Below are 26,153 nucleotides of genomic sequence, written 5' to 3'. Positions count from 1 at the left end.
TTTTTTTGTAATTATTATATGAAGGTCTTTAAATAAAAAAGAAAGTTAAACATTTTGGATTTTAAATTGGATGGCTTTTAATAAAAGTATTATGTTATGCGTAAAACTAACATGCTGTAATAATCTATAATTAAAAAATTATAGAAATATTAAAAAAATTCAATAATATAATAAAATAATAAATGAATAAACTATTATAATAAATCAAATAAACTTTTTAAGAGTTTTAGGTTTTAGCCTATTTAGATAAATATATTACAAGCTTATGTTTTGTTTATTTATTAAATAGGCTACAAAAAGCAGGCCAAAAATAAGTTACGCCTAAAGATTTTGATGGATCATCTGACTTATTTTTATTCCCTCAAATTATTCCAAATGGCAAGTAAAGATTCATCTAAAGTCGTTACTCATATAAGTTTTCTACAGGAAAATTACTTAACAATTGCCCCTTAGCTTTAGGGGACTTCTATATCGAGTGATGAGTACTAGCAAGCGAAGCCATTGAGAACATAACTCGTGCACTTGTGAGGATTGCGTAATCAACATTATTATATCATGAAACGTAAAAGACATAAATTATTTTGAGTTGTTATGAAACGTGGTGTCCAACTATTATTTTATCATAACTTAAACTTATCATTTATATTAAGATAAGATTTTGAGGATATTTGTATTTGATAAAGATAAGAATTTGTTAAGTTTCATATAAACGGGACTTAAACTTCTCGAATGAAGTGCTTAAACATAATTAGAAGAGAGAATAAACGTTCTATCCTCGCTTTTGAATAGCATGCTTAAGTGTTTAACCATATAAGCAAATCTCTAGAATACTTGTTTACGTGTGTATGATTCTTTACTAATAAATAAAATTACTGCTTCCCAAATTATTTGCCAATGTGCATGATGTAAGTTGAATGATTCGATTTTCCTCTTCTCTTCTTTATTTTATTAATATTGGGGTTGGGTAACCCATCCCACAAGTTTTCTTTGCTTTTCAGTGTGGTAATTGGTTGCCCAAATGGAACAGAAAAATCGAAATAGTAGTCATGGCAACAGCTCTGAAGCCCAACAACATTGGGCTCTGTTAAAACTTGAGTGCATTCCGAGTACATGAAAAAAAATAGTCAAGACGAAAAGAATTAGGTGGTGTTTGGTCGGGAGCTTTTTAGCGGATATCTATCTTTCTCAAGTATGACTTTTAGAAATACCATGTTTGTTTCAACGTTTTTTACCAAAAACTCATCTATCCAATTTGTCTGGATTTATAAAAAACATAGATATCCGCACTGTTTAGAAACCCAATTTGAAGGTGGGATTTTTCGGAAAACCGGTTATCTGACTTTTAATGCACTGTTGATTTTATAAAGTTATCTAATTTTCCCAGTAAATTTTTTCCCCACCAAACAATTTTTTTTTTCATTTTTCTACCTATCTCACTTTATCTATCTTTCCAATCATTTCTCTATCTATTTAATTTTCCTATTATTCCAAAAAAAATTCCTGAACCAAACGCCCGTTGTTTCATAGAAGGACTAAGATAATTTAAAAAATATCATCAATCTTAAAGCAATCTTACTTATGCTACTCCCCTTAGTGTAACTGCAATTATAAATGTTAGTGAAGACAATATGTTAACCATGGATGCGACAAAGGTAGGAGAGGGAGAGGTATATCTCAAACTTGCGAAATACATGTTTGGGGCAAGACTGATCCTGTACGTGCTCATACAAGAGAAGAAAGAAAAAATTAAGTTACTCCCAGATTTTGGTAGATGTTAATTACTGTATTTCTATTTTTTAAAAGTGATACTTGATAACCATACCCTGTGAGGGAAAGAACAAATATCTCTAAGAACAATGTCATAGTCAGCTTTGTGGTCTTGCTTCTCTGCAATGAAGGAAATCATATATATCTGAATACTTAATTAAAGCCAACATTTATAATAACTTCGAAATGGTTCTCTCTTCTGATAGAAGTGTTCATGCTCATGATGATAATTGAAATCAGGAAATGAGAACATACGTTCTTTCAATCAACAAAAAGTGTAATAGGTGTAGCATGACTACTTTTACAAGTGCTACTATGAATGTTACAATACAACACTGGGACTGTAAACCATTTGAAGCACAGAAGGGTTTAATAGATGGATATAGGATGTACCTTTCAAGAACATAAGCAAAAGGAAATATTACTATGCCACCAACAGCATGCCGATAAGTAACAAAGACATGAAGATTCATGCCATTACTAAATGAAGCCTCTACTAGAAAGTAGAGAAATGTAACAGCCATCTGAATTTCTTATATATCAACCCAAATGCATGTTCTTTGTCAGACATAGCTTTTTTGAGCTTAACTTAAGGCCTCCTTGGTTATTTGAAGAGCAAATATTAGAAAGTAATCAATAAATTTCTCTTTGGATTGAAAAGGTCCAATAAATTTCAATTTTAACATCATTAATATGTCAAGAAAAAAAAAGTATCTCAAAATTAGTGAAAAATAATAATAATAAGCGCCGGTGAATCTTAATATCTTAGCTTGGCGGCTAGTGCTTTGCAATCTCATTGCGATTGCAGCGATGTTTCAAAGAAATGACATCAATACCAACAAATCAATTGAAATTACCACTATACAAACGAAATCATGCACTGCTAATAAGAGCACAAAGCGCTAATTCTTAAGTTTAATGACATCATCCTCCTTGATCTATGATAATCCATTGCTCAGAAAAGTCAGACAATATTAATTAATTAATAGGAAACCATTGGCTATGTATCAAGTGTTGGGTGAAGTACATTAGCCAACTAGAAATCTGGAAGGGAAACATATCAGAGTACTTATCATTATTTTACAATTTTAATATATTAGAAGCTTGTAAGTCCAAGGCTTTGGCTTTAACATGTACTTATGTATAAACCTCTTGATTAATTCTAGCGTTCAATTGCTGCATACTAAGCTTCATTTAGAAATTGGAATTCCGGATCCTCAAGAAGCTCATCAGCTGATTTCATGTATGAGAAGTCCTTCTCTTGCAACGATGTAAAGAGGTCATCCAATGGGATGCTGTAAAGACACAAAAGTCATTTTGATAAACATAGCCTATTTGCATAGTATCTTCATTTGTTCTAATTAATCTCTCAACTTTGAGCTTCACCTACTTTTAGTATGTGTTACACTTCAAATAAATTGCATATATTATCAACTTTCTTCTATACTCTATAATGGAAGATAATCTTCCCCTCTATACATATTTCTAAAGATCAAAGTGCATATGTTACTAAAACTAGAAAAGAAGATTTGTATATTATTGGATTGTATCATATTTGTACAAGAGTTCTCTATTTAAAGAGATTAGAAAAACCTAATGGGCTAAGCCCAAATACACTGATAGAGTATTCTAGAGTATTCTATTACAAAATAATAATAAAATATTCTATTATTTACAATACTCCCCCTCAAGCTTAGGAATGAATATTTATCATTCCCAGCTTGGTAGTAAGTTCCTGAAATCTATCATTAGGAAGACCCTTGGTTAAGACATCAGCCAATTGACGACCAGAAGGAATGTATGGAGTAGTGATCAGTCCACTGTCTAATTTCTCTTTAATGAAGTGGCGATCAATCTCAATATGTTTGGTTCGATTGTGTTGAACTGGATTGTGGGCTATACAAATAGCTGACTTGTTATCACAAAGTAACTTCATAGATCCTTCATATCTCACCTTGAGATCATCTAAAATGATTTTCAACCACAATAACTCACAGATACCTTAAGCCATAGCTCGAAATTCTGCTTCTGCACTTGATCTAGCAACCACATTTTGCTTTTTACTTCTCCATGTTATAAGATTTCCACAGAGAAACATACAATATCCCAAAGTAGACCATCGGTCAGTCACGGATTCAGCATAATCGGCGTCTGTATAAACTTCTAAGGATAAGTTTTCTCCTCTCTGGAACAATAGTCCTCTCTACCTGGTGTGCCTTTCAGATATTGGAGAATCATATCCACATCTTGCAAGTGTTTCTCCCTCGGATCATGCATAAATTGACTAACAACACTAACTGCATAAGCTAGATCAAGTCTAGTATGAGCTAGATATATCAATCTGCCCACTATTTGTTGATATTGTCCTTTGTCAACTGGAGAGCTCACATTTTCACTTCCTAGTCTGTGATTCTGCTCAATCGGAGTACTGGAAGGTTTACACCCAAGTTTTCCTGCTTCTTTAAGGAGGTCAAGAACATACTTCCTTTGACAAATAAATATCCCTTGCTTCGAATGAGCAACTTCTATCCCAAGAAAATATTTCAGTTTTCCAAGATCTTTAACTTCAAATTTAGCAGTCAGTCTTTTTTTCAGATCACAATTCTCACCTATATCATCCACTGTTATAATAATGTCATCAACATAAACAAGAAAGATAGTGGTCTTACCTTCCTGAGAATGTTTAAAGAAAAGTGTATGATCCCCTTGGCTTTGCTTGTATCCCAATGAAAGCATGACTTTGGTAAATCTTCCAAACCAAGCACGCGGGAATTGCTTCAAACCATACAACACCTTCTTTAACCTGCAATCTTTATTATCTTCATTTGTAGAGTTAAATCCTGGTGGAATCTCCATGTAAACCTCCTCTTCTAATTCACCATTGAGAAAGGCATTTTTCACATCAAATTGGTTCAAATCCCAGCTAAAATGAGCAGCGAGGGACAATAGAACTCTTACAGTGTTTATTTTGGCCACTGGAGCAAATGTTTCTTCGTAATCAATGCCATAGGTCCGTGTGTATCCCTTGGCTACCAATCGAGCTTTATACCTCTCAAGAGTCCCATCAGAATTATACTTCGGAGTATACACCCATCTGCACCCTACTATCCTTTTTCCATTTGCCCTGTCAACAACTTTCCATGTATTATTCTTCTCCAATGCATTCTTCTCTTCATGCATGGCTTGAACCCAATTATCATCCTTTAATGCTTCATGTACTGATTTCGGGATTGAAATGGAGTCAAGTGTTGTAATAAAACTTCTATGCTGCATAAAAAGATTCTTAGAAGAGAGAAAATGAGAAATAGGGTGTTGGGTACAAGACCTTTTCCCTTTTTCTTATAGCAATGGGTAAGTCATCAGAATTAATATCAGGCTCAGGAATAAAAGTAGTGTGTTCAGTACTTACCAGCGGTTCGGGCGATTGCAACTGCTGTTGGGGTAGTGTGGGTTGTTTCTTCCTTTGGTACAATAGTTTGGGTGTCCCAGCTTTGCGTACTTTCTGTCTATCAATAGGAGGCATGTCACATGAGGAATCAGATGAATTTTCAACCTCAGCAATTAAGTCTTCCTTCTCATTGTCATGTAGTGTAACTACTGGAGTAGAAGATGTAGGTAATAGAAAGGGAGACTCAGACTCGAAGAAAATGGATGAAGCTTCTACACTATTCTCCCCCTGAAGCTGAGGGTGTAGAAAGTAAGACTCATATTCATGGAAGCTAACATCCATAGAGACAAAGAATTTACGACTTGGAGGGTGGTAACATTTGTATCCTTTCTTGTTGGGAGCATAACCAAGGAAGACACACTTAAGGGCTCTAGGTTCTAATTTACTCTGATGTTGTTTATGGATATGGACGAAGGCAACACATCCAAAGATACGAGACTGGAGACTTTGCATAATTGGAACAGAAGGAAAAAAAAGAGGTCATGAGATCAACAGGACTTACATGGCCAAGGACTCTGGAAGGCAAGCGGTTGATCAAATAGGCTGCAGTTAATAAGGCTTCTCCCCAGTAAGAGTTGGGTACAGATGTCTGAAATAATAATGCTCTGGTGACTTCAAGCAAATGTCGATTTTTTCTTTCAGCAACCTCATTCTGTTGAGGGGTATCCACGCATGTGAGCTCATGAATCATACCCTTATCTGAAACGAATTGTAACAAACGCTGGTTGACATACTCCGTACCATTGTCAGATCTTAATCTCTTAATATTTTTACCAAACTGTGTCTCAATCATTTGATAAAATCGAATAAACAATTCTGGTACTTCTGACTTGTCTTTCATCAAGAATATCCATGTCACCCGAGTGCAATCATCAATAAAAGAAACAAACCACCTAGCACCTGAAATATTATGTACTTTAGAAGGGCCCCAAACATCTGAATGGATAAGAGTAAAAGGCTCAATGCTCGTTATTGAACTTGAAGGAAAGGGCACGCGGTGGTGTTTCGCAAGCTCATAAACATCACAATGGAAGGAGTCAATTTCCTGATCCTTAAACAAAGAAGGAAACATTGACTTTAATAAGCCAAATGACGGGTGCCCCAGACGTTTGTGATGAAGCCAAATCTGTGAGAATGAAGTAGACGGGTGATGACTCATCAATAATTGATTCCCAGTATCCCTTGTAGCAGCATGCTCTGGAATGAGATAGTACAACCCACGTTGCTCCTTAGCAACTCCAACCGTCTTCCCCGTGGAGTTGTAAGTCTCCATTTCATCTTTTCAAAATTTAAAATCGATGGTTGGGATATTAATCAAAACTAGTTGTTACTTCTTCTCACACTAATTTGAATAACTCCTTTACCATTGCTACGGCCTACGAAGTTACAAGTCTGTTTATTTGAGTGGGACACTAATTTGTATAAAGATTAATAAAGGAGTATTTCGGTTAATAAAAATGTGACATAAGGTTAATAAACATGAGAAAAAGGAGTATAACGGAATTTATAGAGAAAACATAAAAAGTTGATTAAAATATGACATCTTTTCATCTTCATTGAATTTACGAGGGATTATATTTTTAAAGAATTGAAATTATAAAGAAACTAAAAGTTAACTTATAAAGGACAAAAGTAGAAACCATTACACTTTACCATTGCTACGAAGTTATAAGTCTCCATTTCATCTTTTCAAAATTTAAAATCGATGGTTGGGATATTAATCAAAACTAGTTGTTACTTCTTCTCACACTAATTTGAATAACTCATTTACCATTGCTACGGCCTACGAAGTTACAAGTCTGTTTATTTGAGTGGGACACTAATTTGTATAAAGATTAATAAAGGAGTATTTCGATTAATAAAAATGTGACATAAGGTTAATAAACATGAGAAAAAGGAGTATTACGGAATTTATAGAGAAAACATAAAAAATTGATTAAAACATGAAATCTTTTCATTTTTTTAAATAAATTTATTTAAAAAACATTTGATAAAAATTATTTATTTTCTAATGAAAATTAATGAAATCCTAAAATTAATTATAAATGATAAAATTGATGAACCAATAAATATGAAAACACTTGTTTACCAAAAAAAATATGAAAACACTTTGAATGATTATATTACCAACAAATATTAAATCCAAAAATAAATATAATGATTTAATTGAGTCAAAATCCTAAAATACAATTACAAATCGCTCTTTATCCCAAATTGATGAAGTTTAAGAATTTCTACAATATCAATATTATATTATTTGCAATGCTTTCTTCTATTGCTATTATTCGTTCTTGAAAAAAAAAAAAAAAATCCTCCGTAGCTGAAAATTCTGCCACTGTATGTTTCATCGAGTATATCCACTTCATACAATGAGGACAACAGTCTGACCCAAATGAACTAACCTGCATATGCACCAAGAAACCAAGTATTAGAAGTTTGGCAAAAAATGTGCAGTGAGAGGCATTGAAAAGAAGGCCAAAGATACATCTAAAAGCAAGTTACATATAAATCCGAAGAAAAAAGGAGAGAAACGAAGAGAGAGGGACGCGGGGGGGGGGGGGGGATGTACAAGCAAAAGCTTCCAACCTTAATCTATGGAAGAATCTACAGTCTCACATCAAGCTGAATGAAAACCACCAGTCTATCAGCAGAAACATTTAAGACAGTTTTGAAAAAAACGGATTCCCTGTGTCATGGAATTTAATTATGGCAAAGAAATTATTTTTCAGATGAGATACCAATCCAAACAAAGTAAATTAAGAGATAATCAAAATATGAAGATACGAGGTTTCAAGGGACTAAGAGACTACCTGCAATGCAAAAGTAATATCACCCTCATCTACTTTGGGTGTCACTCTTTTCAATTTATCCTCTCGGGATTGTCCTAGTTTAATCAGCCCCTGCAGTTATATTTCATCATTTACCTATGATCACATCCCCTCGTTGATAAAGCACTCCTTAATATGAAAATTCATCCACTGACAGAGAAAGCCACATCTAGAAATTCATAAATCGAGCATTGTTTCAGATACCTGACCACTCAGCACTCTGCACATGTTTGAAAACTCTAGGATTCCTGCCGGGGGAATGAGTGATGATTTGCATATCTCCATATAAGACTTATACAACTGCATCATGATTACAGTTTTAGAAATCAATATATAGGTTAGAATGGGTCAAACCCTTATATCATCCATATAAAGAGCTGCAAAGTATACCTCCCCAAGGATTGCATCTTTCTTGGCTCCACGGAATTGCTTCACCAAAGAGCAAAGTATAATCTGCAAAAAGTACAAATCCAGAAAAAAGTTATAAACAACAGTCAGTACCTAGTAAAAAAGTTGCTACTAAATTGGGTTTGGTTAGTTTCAGTATTCTGTTAACCAAGCAAAAAAGTTGGTTACATGTCTAGTTTGAGTATTCTATTAAACAAGTTATTAATAACTAGCTACCCTTAATATCGTATGAAGTTGTAACAAATGTTTCTTCACCTACCAATGAGATCACAGTTCACATGGTTAATCAATTTAGATCTCTATTTCTATCTTCTTTTCAAGCTTACTATTACGGCTCTGGGTTTAGGATTGATGGAGAGATTAAGATAATAGGAAGAAAAGAGTACCTTTATTGATTACAAATAAAGAATACTAGAGCTATGCTCTTCACAATGGAATTCTCCCTTCACACTAAAAAAAAATCTTACTCAAAAACTAATTCTCCATAAGTGACTATAATAGGGGTTACGTCCCTTATATACACTTATCTCCCTCATACATCTCTAACATCTAACTGCCTTACATATCTTCATGACTAGGATAGTATCTGGCATAGATGACAGATTGTGTTACTTCCAGTAATGAGTCCCTTAGCTCACAACAGTTTATATAGCATATTCATAGTTCAAGGTTACCTGTTGATGATGTGGCAGAGATTGTATTGTATCCACCACCGGTGATCTATATGTCTTTGACAAGGCAAGAGCCATATGATCAACCCTTACCTACAATTTCATATGAGGGACTTGGGCCTTTAGCAATAAAAGGAGAAAGAGTGGATGACAGAGGAACTATATTTGTTTAGTAAATTTACATTTGTTGTGTGCTGGTACTTAGATGTTTCCAACTCAATAATAATGCAGGCTGTGATGAAAGAAAACAGTTCAAAACACCTACAAAATTAACTATATAGGATGCTATTATAGAATTAAGTTGCCTATATTTTGTACGACTAATAAGTCAATCAGACTAAAACTGATGCATCTAATTCTACTACAATAAATTGTAAATTACATTAAAATGTCTTCTAAAGTAGCCAGACGAATTTGAAACCTAGAACATAAATCTTGAAGAAGTGTATTCAATCCCATTAACAATGAATCAAAAGAGATGCATGATAAGTGCAAATTTGTACTCATTTTACGTAATCCTTTCTTAAACTGTTCTCAACTTGGCTTTAGCGTAACACTATTTTTAATCCATTCGTGGGGAAGCACAGCAAATTTGAAACAAATTGTTGAGCACTTACAATATCAAATTCTTGTTTTTTCATAAAATCAGGAGCTGTAGCAAGACTTTGCTGGGAGGATGACTTCTCTTCCAATGAAGTATTCAAATTGCAGGCAGATTCTCTAATTTCTGCTTCTAGCATCTCTATTGCACTCCTGGAAAGAAAATAAACTATTAAAAAAGTAAAATGATTTTCTTCTGGATTTTACTCTGGCTTAATTGCCAGAGCAAATCTTGAGTCAGTAATCATATCTTCTCCTGGAAGATGCCTAATATGTTCCAAGTTCAAGTTCAAATATTGTTATAGTTTAAGCTCAACCAAAACTAAGGATGAGTTCTGCATGTAATGAAGTTCTATTTCATTTTTTTTGTATGATAACTTGAGACAAATAAGCAGACATGAATACCAAAATCCAAGACCACACCTGCCCTTCAGAACTTCAAAGGGAAGGGAATGATCCAAGGCCTTTTTTGGCATCAGGAACATTGAACATAAGAAGTGAAGTTGTTTAAGCTTGAAAATATTTCAATCAATATCGATAGAGTGCATTTCAAATATAGTAAACAAAATTTGGATGCATTGTTTATCATGGGTATTAAACCAATAAACAGTTAATAATAATAACAATGATAAAATGACTGACCTGCATATACAAAGAGCATTCCGCATATCTCCAGAAGCTGCAGCAACTTTCTGCAATGTGCACTGCCAGTCAGGCTCTACATATATATATATATGTTGATTTCAAGATGGACTATAATATCTTTTTCTTATGCTCCTCTTATCATTAGTTTATTTATTGAAACCAATCTTGAAAAGACTACTTTGGAATTTAATGCATTTTTCCTTTTTCTCATTTCATCTAACTTCACTTTGTGGAATGAAGAAGAATGAGGCAAAAAAAATATAAAAGGAAGCACAGCCTTGCATTATTTTTCAATTACGGAACCAATCAACAGTATATTTGAATACGACTTTTATACAGAGTATTACTTTAGAGCCTGTTGTAGCATTCTATCCCAATCTCTCTTAAGGATCGGAGTGGCAGAGGTAAAATTTGGTAATACTTCAAAAGCCAAAGTTAATGACACTGTAAATGCTCTAAGTTTCAAAATTCTTCATTAGCAAGAGAATTAATTAGTTTTTATTTGAGGCAAGATCCTTGGCAAAGACTATAAAAGATAACAGTAAATATAAACTTATCTGGACAAATCACAAGTGGACCTACCCTAGCACATAGTTCCAGTGCTTGATGTCGGAAGACAGTGTAAGGAAGTTCCTGATGGTGAGACAAAGAGCTATTAATAAATAATATTCAACCAGGAGAAATGTAACTCTTGGTTCAATTTTATTTTTTTCCTTCACCCGAGTCATAAAGAAGCAAACTTTTTAACAAAGCATCACACTGATAATTTTCTTCCAATAGACATGATTCAAGGTGAAAGTGGCACAACCCAATAACTGAAACAAGTTCAATAACAAAAATCTTACATTTAGCCTTTCTTCGAGAATCCTAAGGATCTGATCTTTAGAGTATGCCCTAAAAGTTACAACAATAGGCTTGCCTGGAACAGAACAAAGGGAAGAAATTAAAAAAGAAAAAAAGACAAAATAAAATAAAATAATAATAACATCCAATGTACCCAAGTAGAAAGGCTAGCTTCATTAACCGAGGTCATTTGAGACACGATATCCAAGAGAATGAAATGGAAATTCTTTACATAAACATATTGAATTATTTACTCACAATTTAATGATGTAAGCCTCGGAAGAAATCGATCAGCTAGGTCAATTGCATTTGCTACACCTGTATAAATAAGCACAATAAGTCCTGAAATGCCTAAACTGTATTACTTTTTTTTTTTTTTTTTGGTACATACCTAAAGTCCTAAACTGTATTACTAGTTAAGAACTTAAGAAAAATAACAAAGTCAGAAACAACAATTTTATTTTTATGAAAATTTACCTACTAATATACATCTGGAAAATGGGAAGGTAGTAAGCATGAAAAGATCATGGAGCACAGCTCTGTCTTTGGTTATTAGGTAATCTAATTCATCAGCTACTATCAATCTGTTACAACAGAGACACAGTCTTCAATAACATCCAAATTACAGAAACAAGCAGCAGTAGAAAATCATATATGCCTGTCAGACTAGACTTAATTTTATTATTATTTTTAAAAAGTAAATCCAGCGTGTGTCAAAGTTCAGGGCAAGGATATGTTTCTTACATCATGTTCTTGATAGATGATTTCTGAGAATATATGTTCTGAAGTTGTTGTAAGGGTGTGGCTGAAACCTTTTTTCCCCGTCCTTGGTTTAACCCAAGTATCTGCTAGAACAACCAGGTGGTCAGACAACTTAGTAGTGTTAATAAAATGTGTTTTCACATTCCTACCTTAGTGAAAATATCAGATGTATTGGCAAGGGATGTACAATTTACAGATAAAATATCTGGCAGCGAGAAACCAGCCTGCAAATGAGGTTGTATTAGTGGAAGGAAAAAGATCTATAATAATGTGTTTCTTCAGCAAATTATATGCGACCATCAATCACATACAATGGGAAAGCACAACACATGGTTTTGTTCTCTATGATTTGTCAATGGACTTTAAGAGCAGATATATCAAAAGGTATATTAGACATAACAATCAAGGGCAAACCCCAATGCACAAGGCTCCCTGACTTGTGAGGATAGAAATGAGGGTCAATTGCACATAGCCTTACCATTGCAAAAAGATTATTTTCCTGACTCAAACCTGTGACCTTCCGGTCATAAGGAGCAATCTTACTGCTACTCCAAGGTTCACCCTCATTATACATAACAAATAACAATCAAGGGCTAGTTAAAAACTTCTTTTTAAACAAAAAAAGAAGAATTTCCAGTAGGGAATAACTTTCAACATGTATGCAACATCTGCATGATCATCAATCCATAAATGTAAAATATCCCAGAAATTTTAATGACCATGTAATCAAATGATACCACTACAAATTGTATAAATCATTATACTAAACCCTCCCATAAATTTCTATTGGCATTTCATATCTGAAAAAACATAATATAATTAAGGCGGAAAGAACACATAACTTGACTGCAAAGTCATGTTCAAATATATACAACCACACACAATCACAATGAATTGTTTCCAGACCCTCATAGACACACCATCAGAAACCAGACTACGGCGTCAAAGACAGTAGAAAGAGCATAAAACCAACAAGTCGAGTATACCTCTGTAGCCCAGTTCATCAAAAGCTCTTTCACCCTCTCCATAGACAATGATTTCCCAGTTCCGGGACACCCACATACATACAGACTCCCAGCCTTCTCATGCTCAATGCACCGCTTGCAGAACCTCAAAACCACATCTTGCTCCTCATCGCGGCAACAAATTGTAGATGGTACAGTAGACAAGTGCAATGCCTCCTTCACCATCCTCAATTGCTCACCATCTATTTCTCAACACACCACATAAGAGATCAACTACCATACTACTAGAGCAATGCATGATTGTATACATACAAATAATCTATTGATGGCTCAGCATTGAACTGGTCTGAACTAATTCTTACTGTTAGACAGTTCTGTTAAACTGTTCTACTGATACAACACTCTCAAACTGTTGTAACAGCTAAGAGATTCAGTTAGTTGCCATATGCAGCTAACAGTTATCCAACTATAAACATATGTATTGCTGTGTAAATCAAACAATTGATTCAGTTTTCAATATGAACAATTCAGAAGCATTTTATTCTATCCCTGCACTTTCTCTAATATTTTCTCACACTTTCTGGGAAAGTTCTGATTCCATTACACATAAGTAAACAACAATAAAGGAATCTAATAAAGAAAAAACAAAGAAAGAAATGAGTCTCACCTTTGGGATTCCATTGGGGCTTCAAAGCTGCAGGTTTCAGCAATTCAGCTTGGTTTTCATCGATGCCAACTTTATTTCGCTGCAAATGATTAACGAGAAATCAATAAATTTTGGGAATTGAAACAACAGTGAATGTTGTAGAATTAGGAATAGATTGTATTGTGAAATACAGCTGTGGCAGTGCATCGGCGGGGCAATTTACGGTCAGGAGGGGAAGGGGCAGGAGATCTTGATCTGCGCTTGGCCGCAATTGCTGGCATTGGTGATGGTGAAAACTGATAAGAGAAGAGAGAAAAAGGTTAGGGCTAGAGCTTCAATATAGACCAGCCCACCCCACTCATCCCTAGCCTACTTGAGCTATGGATAAAAGCCCATAGGGCCAAAAAGCCCACAAAGCCTGTGGGCTAAGGCCAAGTGCCAACCCATAGGCATTTCAGAACAATTTTAGAAATCACATAAAGCACATGAATAATGCATTTTCACCTCTTTACTGGATTAATGCAATACAAAATTGTTCTAATAAATGATCACTTAACACTTTCTTCAAATATTCTATACAAAATACTGATTTTTCAAAATTTGATTTTTATAAGGAAGTAGTGTTTGCATAAACAAATGTGCAACTGAAATGTATGCAAGATTTCACCCATTTGGGGGGCAAAAAAGAAACAAAACTCAAGATGAAGCAAAAGGCAGAATCAATAATCAATGAAAATAGGAGCAATAAAATGTTATGTTTAGTACCTGAAAATAAATATATTAATCTGGGGCTAAATATAAGATAGAAAAAGTATGAAGAAAAATAAAATGGCACACACACAAGACACAATTCTTTACATGATTTGTCAGAGTACCTACTCCACGGGCAAAGTAGACCAGCATCTATCAATTGAAATAGAGTACAAAGGTGTAAACTACTCAAACCTCTACCCCAATATACCCAATAATCCTCACAATATAATATACAAAATTGTGTATCTAGGAAAACTTGAGAAAATGTTTATATATCACACACCGTGTTCAACCAAAATGAATTCAAAGCCAATATATATATGTTTGAGGCAGTTTGCAAATTCTAATTTGTAAATCTGGAAGCTGCACAATTGCAGTGGGGCAGCATGTCAAAAAATGCAAGATATGTAAAAACAAGACAATACGTGGAGGCAATCAAAAGATGTGAATCTTTCTCAAAATATCTTTTAGTCAACAAAAGGGTGCACAATTTCGTGCTTTTTCTCTTATTTATTTTATCATTGCTTTTATATTATAACAGGTGCTGGCAGCGTACATCATCTCCATTTTCCGACATGATACAAGTAAAATGAATTAGAAAGAAAAAGGATAAGAGATTTGCATACTCTCACTGGCAGGAGTTCACAGAGGCAAACCAATTGTTGACAAAAATTCAAGAAGCAAAAGAAAATTGATCATAGAATCAAGAAGCACAACAGCAGCTGATGGTGATCATAAAGAAAGAACAAGACTTCTGCAGAAGTTGTATCTGCATATGCCCAAAAGAACAGGAACAACTTTGCTAGTTACTGTATACGCATGCACATCTTAGTCCATCAAACAGTGACCCAGTCTCTCACACATGCACTCTTATCTCATTATAAAAGATCCAAAATTGACAGAATTACTAAATTGTAAATCCATTTCCTCAATGCAGGAACATTAGCAATTAGTTTCTACATAGGGATTGGTGTGGATAGGTCCATTTCGAGAATTGTGAATACAAAAATATATCATACCACTTAGACAAGTATTGAGGAAAAAGCGATGAATATGCCTCAATCAAAGCAAGGACAATTTGTGCAAAATTATACTTTATCAAAACAAAAAATATGTTTATATTGATTCATTATGATAAGCATCTTTTTTTTACAGAAACTATTTTCTACTTCTAGTGTAGCCCCAAATTCAATATTTTCTACTTCTCATGTAACCCCAAAGCTGATTTTATAAAATACTTAGGCTAGTGTCGTGACACACGCACTCCACCAAGTAGACTGCTATGTTGATTGCCATCCACTTGTTTAGATATTTAAATTAGACAAATAGAGAAACATCCCTTCAGTAACTAAGACAAAGGGGGGAAATTTGACAGAAAATATAAATAAACAAGCATGTTCATTGCTAGCTCATAATATCACACAGACATAATTTTCTACTTGAAAAACCAGATTCTGATTTACTCACTTAACTTTTATGGTAATATCTCAACAACATCATGAAGTAAGTTATTTACAGCTTTCCATTCACAAACAAACAACATACCCTAAAACAGAGCACTTTCCATTCCCAAGTAAGGATAAGGAATTATAAATCAAAATGTCTTAGCATAGATCAGCTCAAGCCACACATACTTTTCCGTGTAGATCCAGGAGTACAGGAAAACTCCCTAATTGGATAACAAAACTGTACACTCAAACAAAGTCTTACTATCCAAACCTTTCATCAAATATAATGCAAGTTATAAACCAAGTAAAAAAAAAAAAGAGGAGAGGGATAAATCACACAACTCAAGCATTTTCACAAGTTGCAGATCAATCCCAAATGTATGCACAGGTCATTGGAAATGAATTGGAGGCAATACAGCACAGTAACCGAAAGACCTCAGCATCAACACACACACACATACACACTCTCGATGATTCAGACCATACATCAAGCAGTTTGTGGGCACACACTATCCATGACTCAGACCATCCATCACGATGGACCAATTCAAACCAATAAAATAAAAAAATAAAAACATTTTGTACAAAATAGAGCAGTGACAATCACGATTTGCAAAAAGAGAGTGTGCAGAGAAAAAGCAAACCAACCAATCAATCATGTCTTCTATGGAATCAGAACGCATACAAGATCGTGCAATCACAAATACAAAAAAGAATGAGAACGAACCTAAATCCGAGCTTGTGCAAAAGAAGAAGAACGAACCCTAATCAGGTGTTTGGTTACCGAGAAAGAGTAGAGAAAGAGAAAGAAAAGTGTTTTTATGGTTAATGTCAAAAATGAATAAGGAAATGAGCATAAAAGCTTTGTTGTTGAGCGGGAAGATGATGTTGGCGCGCACATTTTCATCTCATTTTCCCGCGCCATGGCCAAACGATTTCGCATCTCTTGGATCAGCTTTTACAGTTTTTTTGTTTATTTTAATTTTTCTACACAGCTAAGGATAATTTTCTTTTTCTTTTTTCATATAAAGAAATGAAATATAGTTTCTCATTTGTCTCGTTCTATACAAAAAAAAATAAGCGGAACCTATAAGTAAAAAAAATAAGCCTATTCTCATGTTACATGAGATAAGTTTTTCTTCTTACACACCCTTCAATAACTGTGTCTTTTTTTTTTTTCCAGATAATGGAGCCTATAAATATTAATTTGTCTCCATGATATGAGATTAGAGCTGTCAAAACGGGTCACCCTGGCCGTTAGGCCCTCGCCCACGCGGGCCAGGGTTAAAAAGTCCACAAGGCCAAAAAATCCGCATATTAAACAGCCCGCACGGGCCAAAAAATCACATAACCCAACGGGTTAGGGCCAGCCTGCGGGCCAAAAATATTAGTTTTATTATTTTATAGTTTTTTTTAGTTTTCTCATAAACCAAAAAAAAAATATAGTTTCTATACAAAAAATTAAAAAAAGTTATATCATAAATAAGCTTTTTTTTAAATTAAAAAAAAAGGTTTATTTTTTCTAAAGTTACTTTAAATAACTTTATCTAATGTTCATCAAAACGACGTCGTTTTGAGACAGAAATCATGGTATTTTTGTAATTTTAATTTATTTTAGGGTTATAATAGTCTTTATCACTCTAATTTTTTAATTTCTCAACCCCAAAACAACGTCGTTTCGATGAACATTAGATAAAATTATCTAAAGTAACATCGGAAACTTTTTTCCCTAAAAAAATGATTACAATAGAATCCACCATTATTTGTATAGAGCTTATTAAACTTGTTTTTATGTCTTTCTTTTTTTCTCTTTAATAACATGAAATCAAACATGAACCAATTACAAATCCAAATTCACCCCTCCATACTTAGAATTAGAACCATTAACCACTGTCATTAAATTAGTTAAGAAAAAAAAAAACTTAAACAGTGCAGAAACATTCGGTCACTTCCTAGCACTGTCCAAATAATTTTAACAAAATACTGAGTCATCAATTCAATTTTCTCCTGTATATTATTGTAAAGATCCATCACTAACAAACAATTCACCAAGTAATATTTAATGCATTTTCCCTGCCTCTATCAAGGACACCAAAAATTCTCATCTATGAGGAAAATCTATGATGGTATAAAAAATAAACAATCATAAAAAAGGTAACATAGTAACTGCAAATTATATCCTTCAAGATTCAAGCCAAGCTCAGCAGTTTTGTCAAGCGACTCAAGCCCCATCCAAGAAAATGGTTTCAAAGAATCAGCTTGTGTGTCTTTTTCCTATAGAATTTTATCCAGTTTCCTCTGGATTGTGGCACTTCGCAAAACCAAATGTTATGTGCAAGAGCGAAGGTGTGCCTCTGGATTGTTGATTTTCAAAGAATGATAATGAACATCAGATATTTTAAAATGCAGTAAAATTAGAGAAAAGTAGCATCAATTTATCCAAGGTTTCAGGGTAAAACTTCCTGGCAAATAAATAGCAAGGTCGTTTTGAACCATTCCACATGCAAGGTGTAATATAATCAACACTGTTCTCTGCGAATTGAAAAGTGAAAACCCAATAATAATTCATTCCTTCAATAGAAACAGAAATAATGTCACAATATGGAGGACCCTTTGACGTTTGAACCATTCATACATGTGCATCACTTGTAATACGTGGACTTTCATCAATGGACTGCAGTGAATCAAATTGGCATAAAGTGAGTCTACCGGTACTTTCCGAAAATAACTTGAATGAAGTTTTTATAGCACCAACAAACTTGGAATAGTGCATGGTTTATTTTATAGGACCAACATGCATGACATACCATCAATAATGGTCAGCATCAGCAACAATGAACAATAATAGTCCAAGGTAAATCAAAACAAAATAAATGGCAGAAGATTCCGAATTCATTTTGTCTAAAACAAATTGGCAATTTTTTTGCATGAAAACCAAGTACCTTGCAATTGATATATCAACTGCTATTCTAACTCTATCTGAGAATGGTGAACTTCAAAGGATCCATGAAAAGGGGCTTTCAAAAAAGGCTTGTGATTTACATAGGACTGAGAATCAGCAGCTTCAATTAAATAGCTTTTGGGGACTATTTCTAATATGAGGGATAGCATGTTTCCTGGCCCCACTTATCTACTTTATTTCAATGGTACACCATAATTATTTTAACAGGGGATACTTTAAGCTGAAAACAGATCAATTGATCAGCCCGAAAATAAAAGACCGGCCATTTAAGACGTATAATGCTAACAAGAAAACAAATATGAGAAAGTAATTCTAAGTGTGAATATTTAACTGTAAAGCCTCATGTCGATTAGAAATGAAACAAGTGAGTATTATTTAACTGTAATACACCACAACCAATGTGTAGCGATTGAACAAACTAAACGGATGTGCACGACTTCAAACTTTCCATATTATATCTTCACAATTTTGTAGGCTCAAGTTCCTATTCTTTTCGTTCTCCAGGATATTGTAACAAGGGTTCTAGCTAATGCATAATATTAGCTTCGTAAAAATGCCGTGATCCAACAATTTTTTTACACTATCCTGGCTACTAAAGAAATCTTCTATAGCCCCAAACCTTTAAGAGCAGTAGGCTACGACGAGCCAAACCAGTAAATATTTAACTTTAAGAAATTAAGATACCTACTCTACCCTCTAATCACAATCCATGTTATTTCAGAACATGTATTCCTATCACCAAATCCATTATTGGAAATCTGAATACAAAGAATGAATCAACACGATGGAGCGGTTGACATCTACCAGCATTGTACCATCTAATAATCATACCTTTATTTCCTTCTTTTTGTTTTGGAAAAATAATGGTGCATAAAAAGCCTAGTCATGAAGAAATCAACATTGCAATCATCTAATGATAGAAACAGCAACTGGCGAACAAGTTAAAAATCCAAGGGAAAAGCATCAATAATTCATGCTCAAACAAATTACAAAAAAGATTAGACTTGGGAAATTCTCACCATCTGTTGATTCAGCCATGAAAACTGAAACAACAAATGAAAATTTTTCAAACTCAAAAGATGGGTATGTTAATATGATTCAGCCATGAAAACTGAAACAACAAATGAAAAATAGATTTAAACAAATTCCTTTTTCCTCTATCTAATTGCTTGCTGTTTTTTTATATAATATTACCATCTACATCATTTACCAAAAAAAGTTACTTTGAAAAGCTCTCACGGTTAGACTTGGCCATAAAGGTAATAAAAAAATACTAAATGGGAGAAACAGGCCAAGGTCGAGAGCAAAATATATACGACAAATCTGGCAAAAGCAAGATCAATCTTAAACATAATGCAAAAACTAAAGGCAAGCTCCCAAAAAAAAAAACACATAACAAAAGTATGTTTTGATTGTATTCTATCAAATATTGATTCAAAATAGCTGCTGTTAACAGGTAAGACTTAGGTCATTGAATCTAAATAATTTGGATATCTGCCACTCATTCTGCATAATGAAAAGTAAATATCAACACTATATCGTGATTTGCCTCTCAATTATCCAAATTAAATATGTCCATTAAGAATATATAATATATATATATATATAAAATAAAAAATAAAAAATCTATAACCATTGCAAAAGACATTAACATTAACAGAGCCACAGAAACAAGGGAGCAGATTTATGAAGCAAATAAAAAGTCCCAACAATTGCAACATTCTTATAGGCATTCTTTACATTTGCAGACCAATTATCATCATATCAGCTTTATTCATCTTTCTAACCAAAATCCATAAAGGTAATAATCTAATTACTTCCCACCAGTTCTTTCAATTAAAAATGACATGATTAGCAAAGACAAAAGAAAAATTAAAAATTGAAGATGGTGAATATGCAGAACTTCCGAATAAGGTAGATGCATTGGAGAAGGATTTACGAGAAAAGGAACATACTAAATGGTAAGTATTGCATTTTTATGTTAATACATTATGTTCATGTAATGAAAATACTCATCACCCAGTACCATCGTTAAAATTTTTAGAACCAAGGCAACAAGAGCAAAAAATAGCAAATAGTTTATGAGAATACAAAAATCTAGGGCTGTGCATGGGTCAGGTCGGGTCAGGTTTTTATCCGACTCGACCCAACTTAGTTTTTATAGGTCAGGTATTTTGACTCGACCCGCTTTAATTTGATCCAAGTCAGGTCTGACTTGGATTGGATTTTGTTGAACTAGTTCATAACCAGTTTAGATCTAACCTGACTTGGTTTCTGAAGTGGGTCTGACTTGGTTTCTGAACTGGGTCAAATCTGACCTAACCCGTTTTTGACTTGGTTTTCTCACAAAATTTTGTCGAAATTCTTACGTTGCATAAGACGAAAATTTCGTCACAAAATTATTTTTTCGTCGAAATTTTTACAAAAAAAAGTTTTCTATTGAAATTTAGTTTCCGTCAACAGTTTTGACGAAAATGATTTCTTCCATCAAATGTTTTAAACGAAAAAAGAATTTTGTCAAAAAATTTGACGGAATGTTTTTCGTTCAAAATTTCGATGGGAATGTGTTCTGACGGAAATTATTTCGAGGGAAATGTTTCATTTGAAACTTTCGACGAAATTTAGATTCTCTAAAGAATTTTGAAAGAATATTTTTTTCGTCAAAATGTTTTTTGTCAAAAAAATTTACGGAATTTTTTTATAGAAATGTGTTTCGTTGAAAATTTTGATGGAAATTTTTTATCAAAAAACTTGATGAAAATATTTAGTTGAAAATTTTCGATGGAAATGTGTTTCGCTAAAAAATTCGACGAAATTTTTTTTTTTTTGTCAAAAAATTTAACGAAAATTTTTTCGTCGAAAACTTTCGCCGAAATTTGAAATCTGTAAATAATTTTGATGAATTTTTTTGCCGTCAAAATTTTTTTATGACGAAAATGTTTCCGTCGAAAACTTTCGCCAAAATTCGAAACCTGTAAAGAATTTTGATGAAATTTTTTGGCGTCAAAATTTTTTGATGACGAAAATATTTCCGTCGAAAACTTTCGTCGAAATTTGAAATCAGTAAAGAATTTTGATGAAATTTTTTGCCGTCGATATTTTTTGCTGTCAAAATTTTTTTATGACGAAAATGTTTTCGTCGAAATCTTTCGCCAAAATTTGAAATCTGTAAAGCATTTTGATGAAATTTTTTGCCGTCAAAATTTTTTGATGACGAAAATATTTCCGTCGTAAACTTTCCCCGAAATTTGAAATCTGTAAAGAATTTTAATGAAATTTTTTGCCGTCAAAATTTTCAATGGAAATTGTTTTGAGTAAAATGTTTCATTTGAAACTTTCGACGAAATTTAGATTCTCTAAAGAATTTAGACACAAAAAATTTTCTGTCAAAATTTCTTATCGAAATATTTTTGTCAAAAAATTTTATGAATTTTTTTTTACAGAAATGTGTTCCGTTGAAAATTTTGATGGATATATTCTTTATCAAAAAACTTGATGAAAATATTTAGTCAAATTTTTTTGATAGAAATGTATTTCGCTAAAAATTTCGACGTAATTTTTTTTTGTCAAAAAATTTAACGAAAATGTTTCCGTCGAAAACTTTCGCCGAAATTTGAAATCTGTAAAGAATTTTGATGAAATTTTTTTCCGTCAAAGAATTTCGATGAAAATGTGTTTCGTTGAAAGTTTTTATGAATATATTTTTTTGTGAAATATTTTGACGAAATTTAGATTCCGTAAAAAAATTTGACAAAAAAAATATTCCGTCAAATTTTTTTACCGATATGTTTTTAGTCACAAATTTTGATGAAATTTTTTTTCGTCAAAAACTTTTGCAAAAATTTTTATGAAAATATTTTCCATAAAAAATTTTGACGTAATTGTTTTACGTTAAAACTTTTCTTTTAATGTAATGGTGATTTTTTTTTTCACATAATGGGTATGGGTCAAGTTTTGGGTCAGTCGGTCAATATTAAAACGAGTCAGGTCTAAAACTGAACCAAATAAAAGTGGGTCAGTATTTAAACCAGTTCAAAAAATATGGGTATTTATGGGTCGGGTCAAGGTCGGATCAAGGGCAGGGCAAGTGAACCAGTTTTTTTGCACACCCCTACAAAAATCTCATTGGTCCTTCAAAACAACAAATACCTATGCAAGATTCGATGATAGTGGCAGAAAACAACACCCTTGCAAAGCTGGTATATCAACCTCTGCAAACAAATCCACAAAATCAAAGAAAAATTCAAACAAGAAGGCTTAAAGTTACTCAATAGCACAATTTAAATTGAAAAAAAAAAAGACCCAGATGAAATTTCAAAGTTAAAGGGCAAACACCCCATGATAACATATGAAGCAAGCAGAAAAATCCCAAGAAAAACATATGAAGCCATTGAGGAGAAGAAAAAAAATTGTGAACGGAAACTGTACCTTTGTAAAGAAGAAGAAGAAGAACTAGTTGAAGCAAGAAGAAATCAGAGGAGAAGAAGAACGAGTCGAAAAGCCTTTGTGAAGAAGAAGAACTAAGAGAAGAAGAGAAAATCGCTCGTGGCGAAGAAGAACGGCGAAAAAAAGAAATTAGGTTTTGATAAAAGGGCTGGCCCGCGGTTGACCCTTCTGTGACCCAAAAAGAATAGGGCAAAAAAAAAGGGGCTGAAAAATAACCCTACTACATGAGGGCTGAAAATGAGGGCCAAGGGCTGGCCCACGGGGTTAGGGCTTTTTGATAGCTTTACATGAGATAATTTGTTTTCTTTAACATATGATTAATAAAACTCAAGATAAAAAACTATATCCCCGTAAGAATATTGGGACAATAAATAAAGGCATGTCATCTGAATCTCCACCTCTTTAACTATAGTGTTATTAGGGTGATAAAATTTGATTCAAGGGAATTATATTTATTGACATGAATCAATCAAAGTTAATCATATTTGAGTTAATTAGGAATATGCAATCAAGTTGGCTTTAATTTTTTTTAATATATATATATATATATATATATATATATATATATATATATATATATATTTTATCACCAAAAAAAAAAACTGTTTATAAAGATTTCCCATTACTTCATTTTTCGTAAATATTCGCAAACCCTGTTCGGCATGCAAATCAAAATAACTCTTTTGTCAACAACCATGCTCATTTCAACAAACACTAGTTAATTATAATTAGACCTTTCCTCATAACATTTTGACCAAACTAAAAAAAGTTCTCAATCCCCAAACATGTGTTCGAACGAAAGAGATTTTTTTTTTAATTTTTTTTTTTTTGGGGGGTTACAAACAAGGAAGCACCGACACTTGTAAAAACAGGAAGAGTCGGGTCCGACACGCTCCGACACGCTCCGACACGGTGTCGGACACGCGGTTGACTTTTTCCGACACGTTGACCATTCCGACACGCGAATTTGACCGTGTCCGACACGGTCAAATGACATTTTCGTAATTTTTTTTTTTTTTTTTAATTTTTTTTAAAAAAAATTATTTTTTTAAAAAGTTAAAATATATTAATAAAGCTTCCACCTGATCATATCAATTTTATCTTTTTGTCTTTTTTCCCCTTAAGTAGATAAGAGATCATCTCAGCATCATTGTTGTCAATTCCTATCACGCTCTTGTTGTATCTTCTTCTCTCTGATCTCTCTCTAATATGATTTGATCTCTCTATCTGATATTATATCTCTCTCATCCCAGTTCTTATTTTTTTTATTAAAGCTTTCATCTTTATAACGTGTTTATGGGTATTATTAATTTAATTTCATTTTTTTGTTAAATTATTAAATATTAAATGAAAAATACACTATATAAATTAAAAATATTATTTAATATTAAAACGTGTCCCAACGTGTCGAAATCCATAATTTTTTAGGATTGACGTGTCGGAGTGTCGTGTCGTGTCGTGTCTCGTATCGCGTGTCGTATCGATGCTACATAGGTTACAAATCTTGAGCGGATGCTAAACAAAAACTTTGAGAAGGTGAATAAGTATTCACTTAATATTCAAAAACTTTTTCTGAGTGAATTCTAAATCCTTGTAAGTCTGAAAAAAGTTGAATTAATCAGTCCAGGAGACACACCAAAATAATTAGAATAATTTTCCGCAAATTATTTTAGTAGATCCAATTTAATTAACAATTACATAAATTTATGTTAATAGGTTATGTTTATCTCATTTTACATGAGATAAACAACTTTCCTACACACACAAAAAATAATTGGATCCTACCACTCTTTTCTCTCTCTTCTTATCTATGAATCTCACTTATAATTTTATTTCTACAACATGAGATAAGTATTTTCTTACAAAATAAGAAAAGTATTTCCCTATGTTAATACTATTATTTTACTTCAAGTCTATATAATGGTAGAGTAAGAAAAATTTGTAAAATGTTATACAAAAAAAAAAAAAAAATTGTAAAATTGACCAAATTATGACATAAGCTAAGTGTCTTGGAGGAAATATTTTTACTACTACTAGTACAACCATTTACTAAATGGAGAAAGTCTACGGGGACATAGAGAAAAATATATAAAAAAGGATAAAAGTGAAAAAAAAAAATTACTCGTTTTAATAAACAAGTGTACCGAGTTCATTACATTAAGTGTATCAAAAATTTGCTGATTCGGCACACTTTATACTAGCATCCCCTTCAAAGTGAATTTTTCTATTATACTCTAGGACCACAACACTATTCCATGATCTTTTATTAAAAAAAGAAAATTTTCTTTCATTTATATATATATTTTTTTTAATTTCTTCTCAGTTCATTTTTTTTTTTTTTCCACTTTTTGGAATGGGAGCAGAAGCTCCGGGAGCACATTAAACGAGCTCTTCAAAGTATAATGGATGTTATGAGTCTAGGCCATAGGCCTTTATATGACTGTTCATAGGTCTGGTTAGATTAGTGAGGACTAGACTAAAATAAATAACTAATAATGCAGACAGAGCATACAAATTTAAACATTGCATAGTTAAGTTATAACAATTTTAGAATTAGAAAAATAAAATCTCCTGGTGGCAAAGCCCCTGAATCATTTCAACTATTGAAATCTCTAAAATTGTCTTGAGACAACACCAAACCAACACCACACTGGTGTTTGGTTCAAGTTTTTGGAGAGGATTACCGGTAATCATTCTTTGGTAAATGTAATTACCACGTTTGGTAGAAGGAATAAATTACGATTCCCGGATATCCAAGGATTACCGGTAATTTGATTTATAAAGAAAAGTCACTATTCAGATTACCAAAAATAATATGGTAATTCGGAATACCAATCAGAATACCAAGTAAAGGGAAAGCACAACAATAAATTTTGAGACAAAAATACCTCGATACACATAAAAATCTAGACCCAATCTATCAATTACAAAAGTAAAAATAGTTTGGGGTTATTTTTGTAA

The 26,153-nt window shown here is 33.0% G+C and overlaps 1 protein-coding gene across 1 annotated transcript; it reads right to left on the bottom strand.

Annotated features, from left to right (window-relative positions):
- Positions 1 to 7,479: 7,479 nt before the first annotated feature.
- LOC133302710 (cell division control protein 6 homolog B-like) lies at positions 7,480 to 16,720 on the bottom strand. The gene is made up of 18 exons (XM_061502528.1): positions 16,512 to 16,720; positions 13,775 to 13,879; positions 13,605 to 13,683; positions 12,959 to 13,179; positions 12,122 to 12,196; positions 11,955 to 12,055; positions 11,688 to 11,794; positions 11,469 to 11,528; positions 11,213 to 11,286; positions 10,950 to 11,000; positions 10,365 to 10,414; positions 9,740 to 9,875; positions 9,126 to 9,215; positions 8,434 to 8,496; positions 8,248 to 8,343; positions 8,026 to 8,115; positions 7,802 to 7,901; positions 7,480 to 7,617 (listed from the first exon to the last, which is right to left on the bottom strand). The coding sequence occupies exons 2-17, from the start codon at positions 13,862 to 13,864 to the stop codon at positions 7,860 to 7,862; spliced, it is 1,425 nt and encodes a 474-aa protein (XP_061358512.1). The 5' UTR covers positions 13,865 to 13,879; positions 16,512 to 16,720; the 3' UTR covers positions 7,480 to 7,617; positions 7,802 to 7,859.
- Positions 16,721 to 26,153: the final 9,433 nt, after the last annotated feature.

This window comes from Gastrolobium bilobum, unplaced genomic scaffold (assembly GCF_033153095.1).
Source record: "Gastrolobium bilobum isolate Gb01-03AN ecotype WA unplaced genomic scaffold, APGP_CSIRO_Gbil_v1 utg26114, whole genome shotgun sequence".
Classification (NCBI taxonomy): domain Eukaryota; kingdom Viridiplantae; phylum Streptophyta; class Magnoliopsida; order Fabales; family Fabaceae; genus Gastrolobium; species Gastrolobium bilobum.
The sequence above is the reverse complement of the archived record's forward strand: the minus strand, read 5'-3'. Positions and strand labels throughout refer to the sequence as shown.

Bases quoted from the DNA above. Each gene is read 5' to 3' on its own strand.
- LOC133302710 (XM_061502528.1), bottom strand. From the start codon at position 13,864: ATGCCAGCAATTGCGGCCAAGCGCAGATCAAGATCTCCTGCCCCTTCC. The intron at 11,795-11,954 runs GTAAGAAACATA...CTGTTGTAACAG, and splicing joins TCATCTATCAAGAACATGAT to ATTGATAGTAGCTGATGAAT. The intron at 11,287-11,468 runs GTGAGTAAATAA...GTTCTGTTCCAG, and splicing joins GAGGCTTACATCATTAAATT to GCAAGCCTATTGTTGTAACT.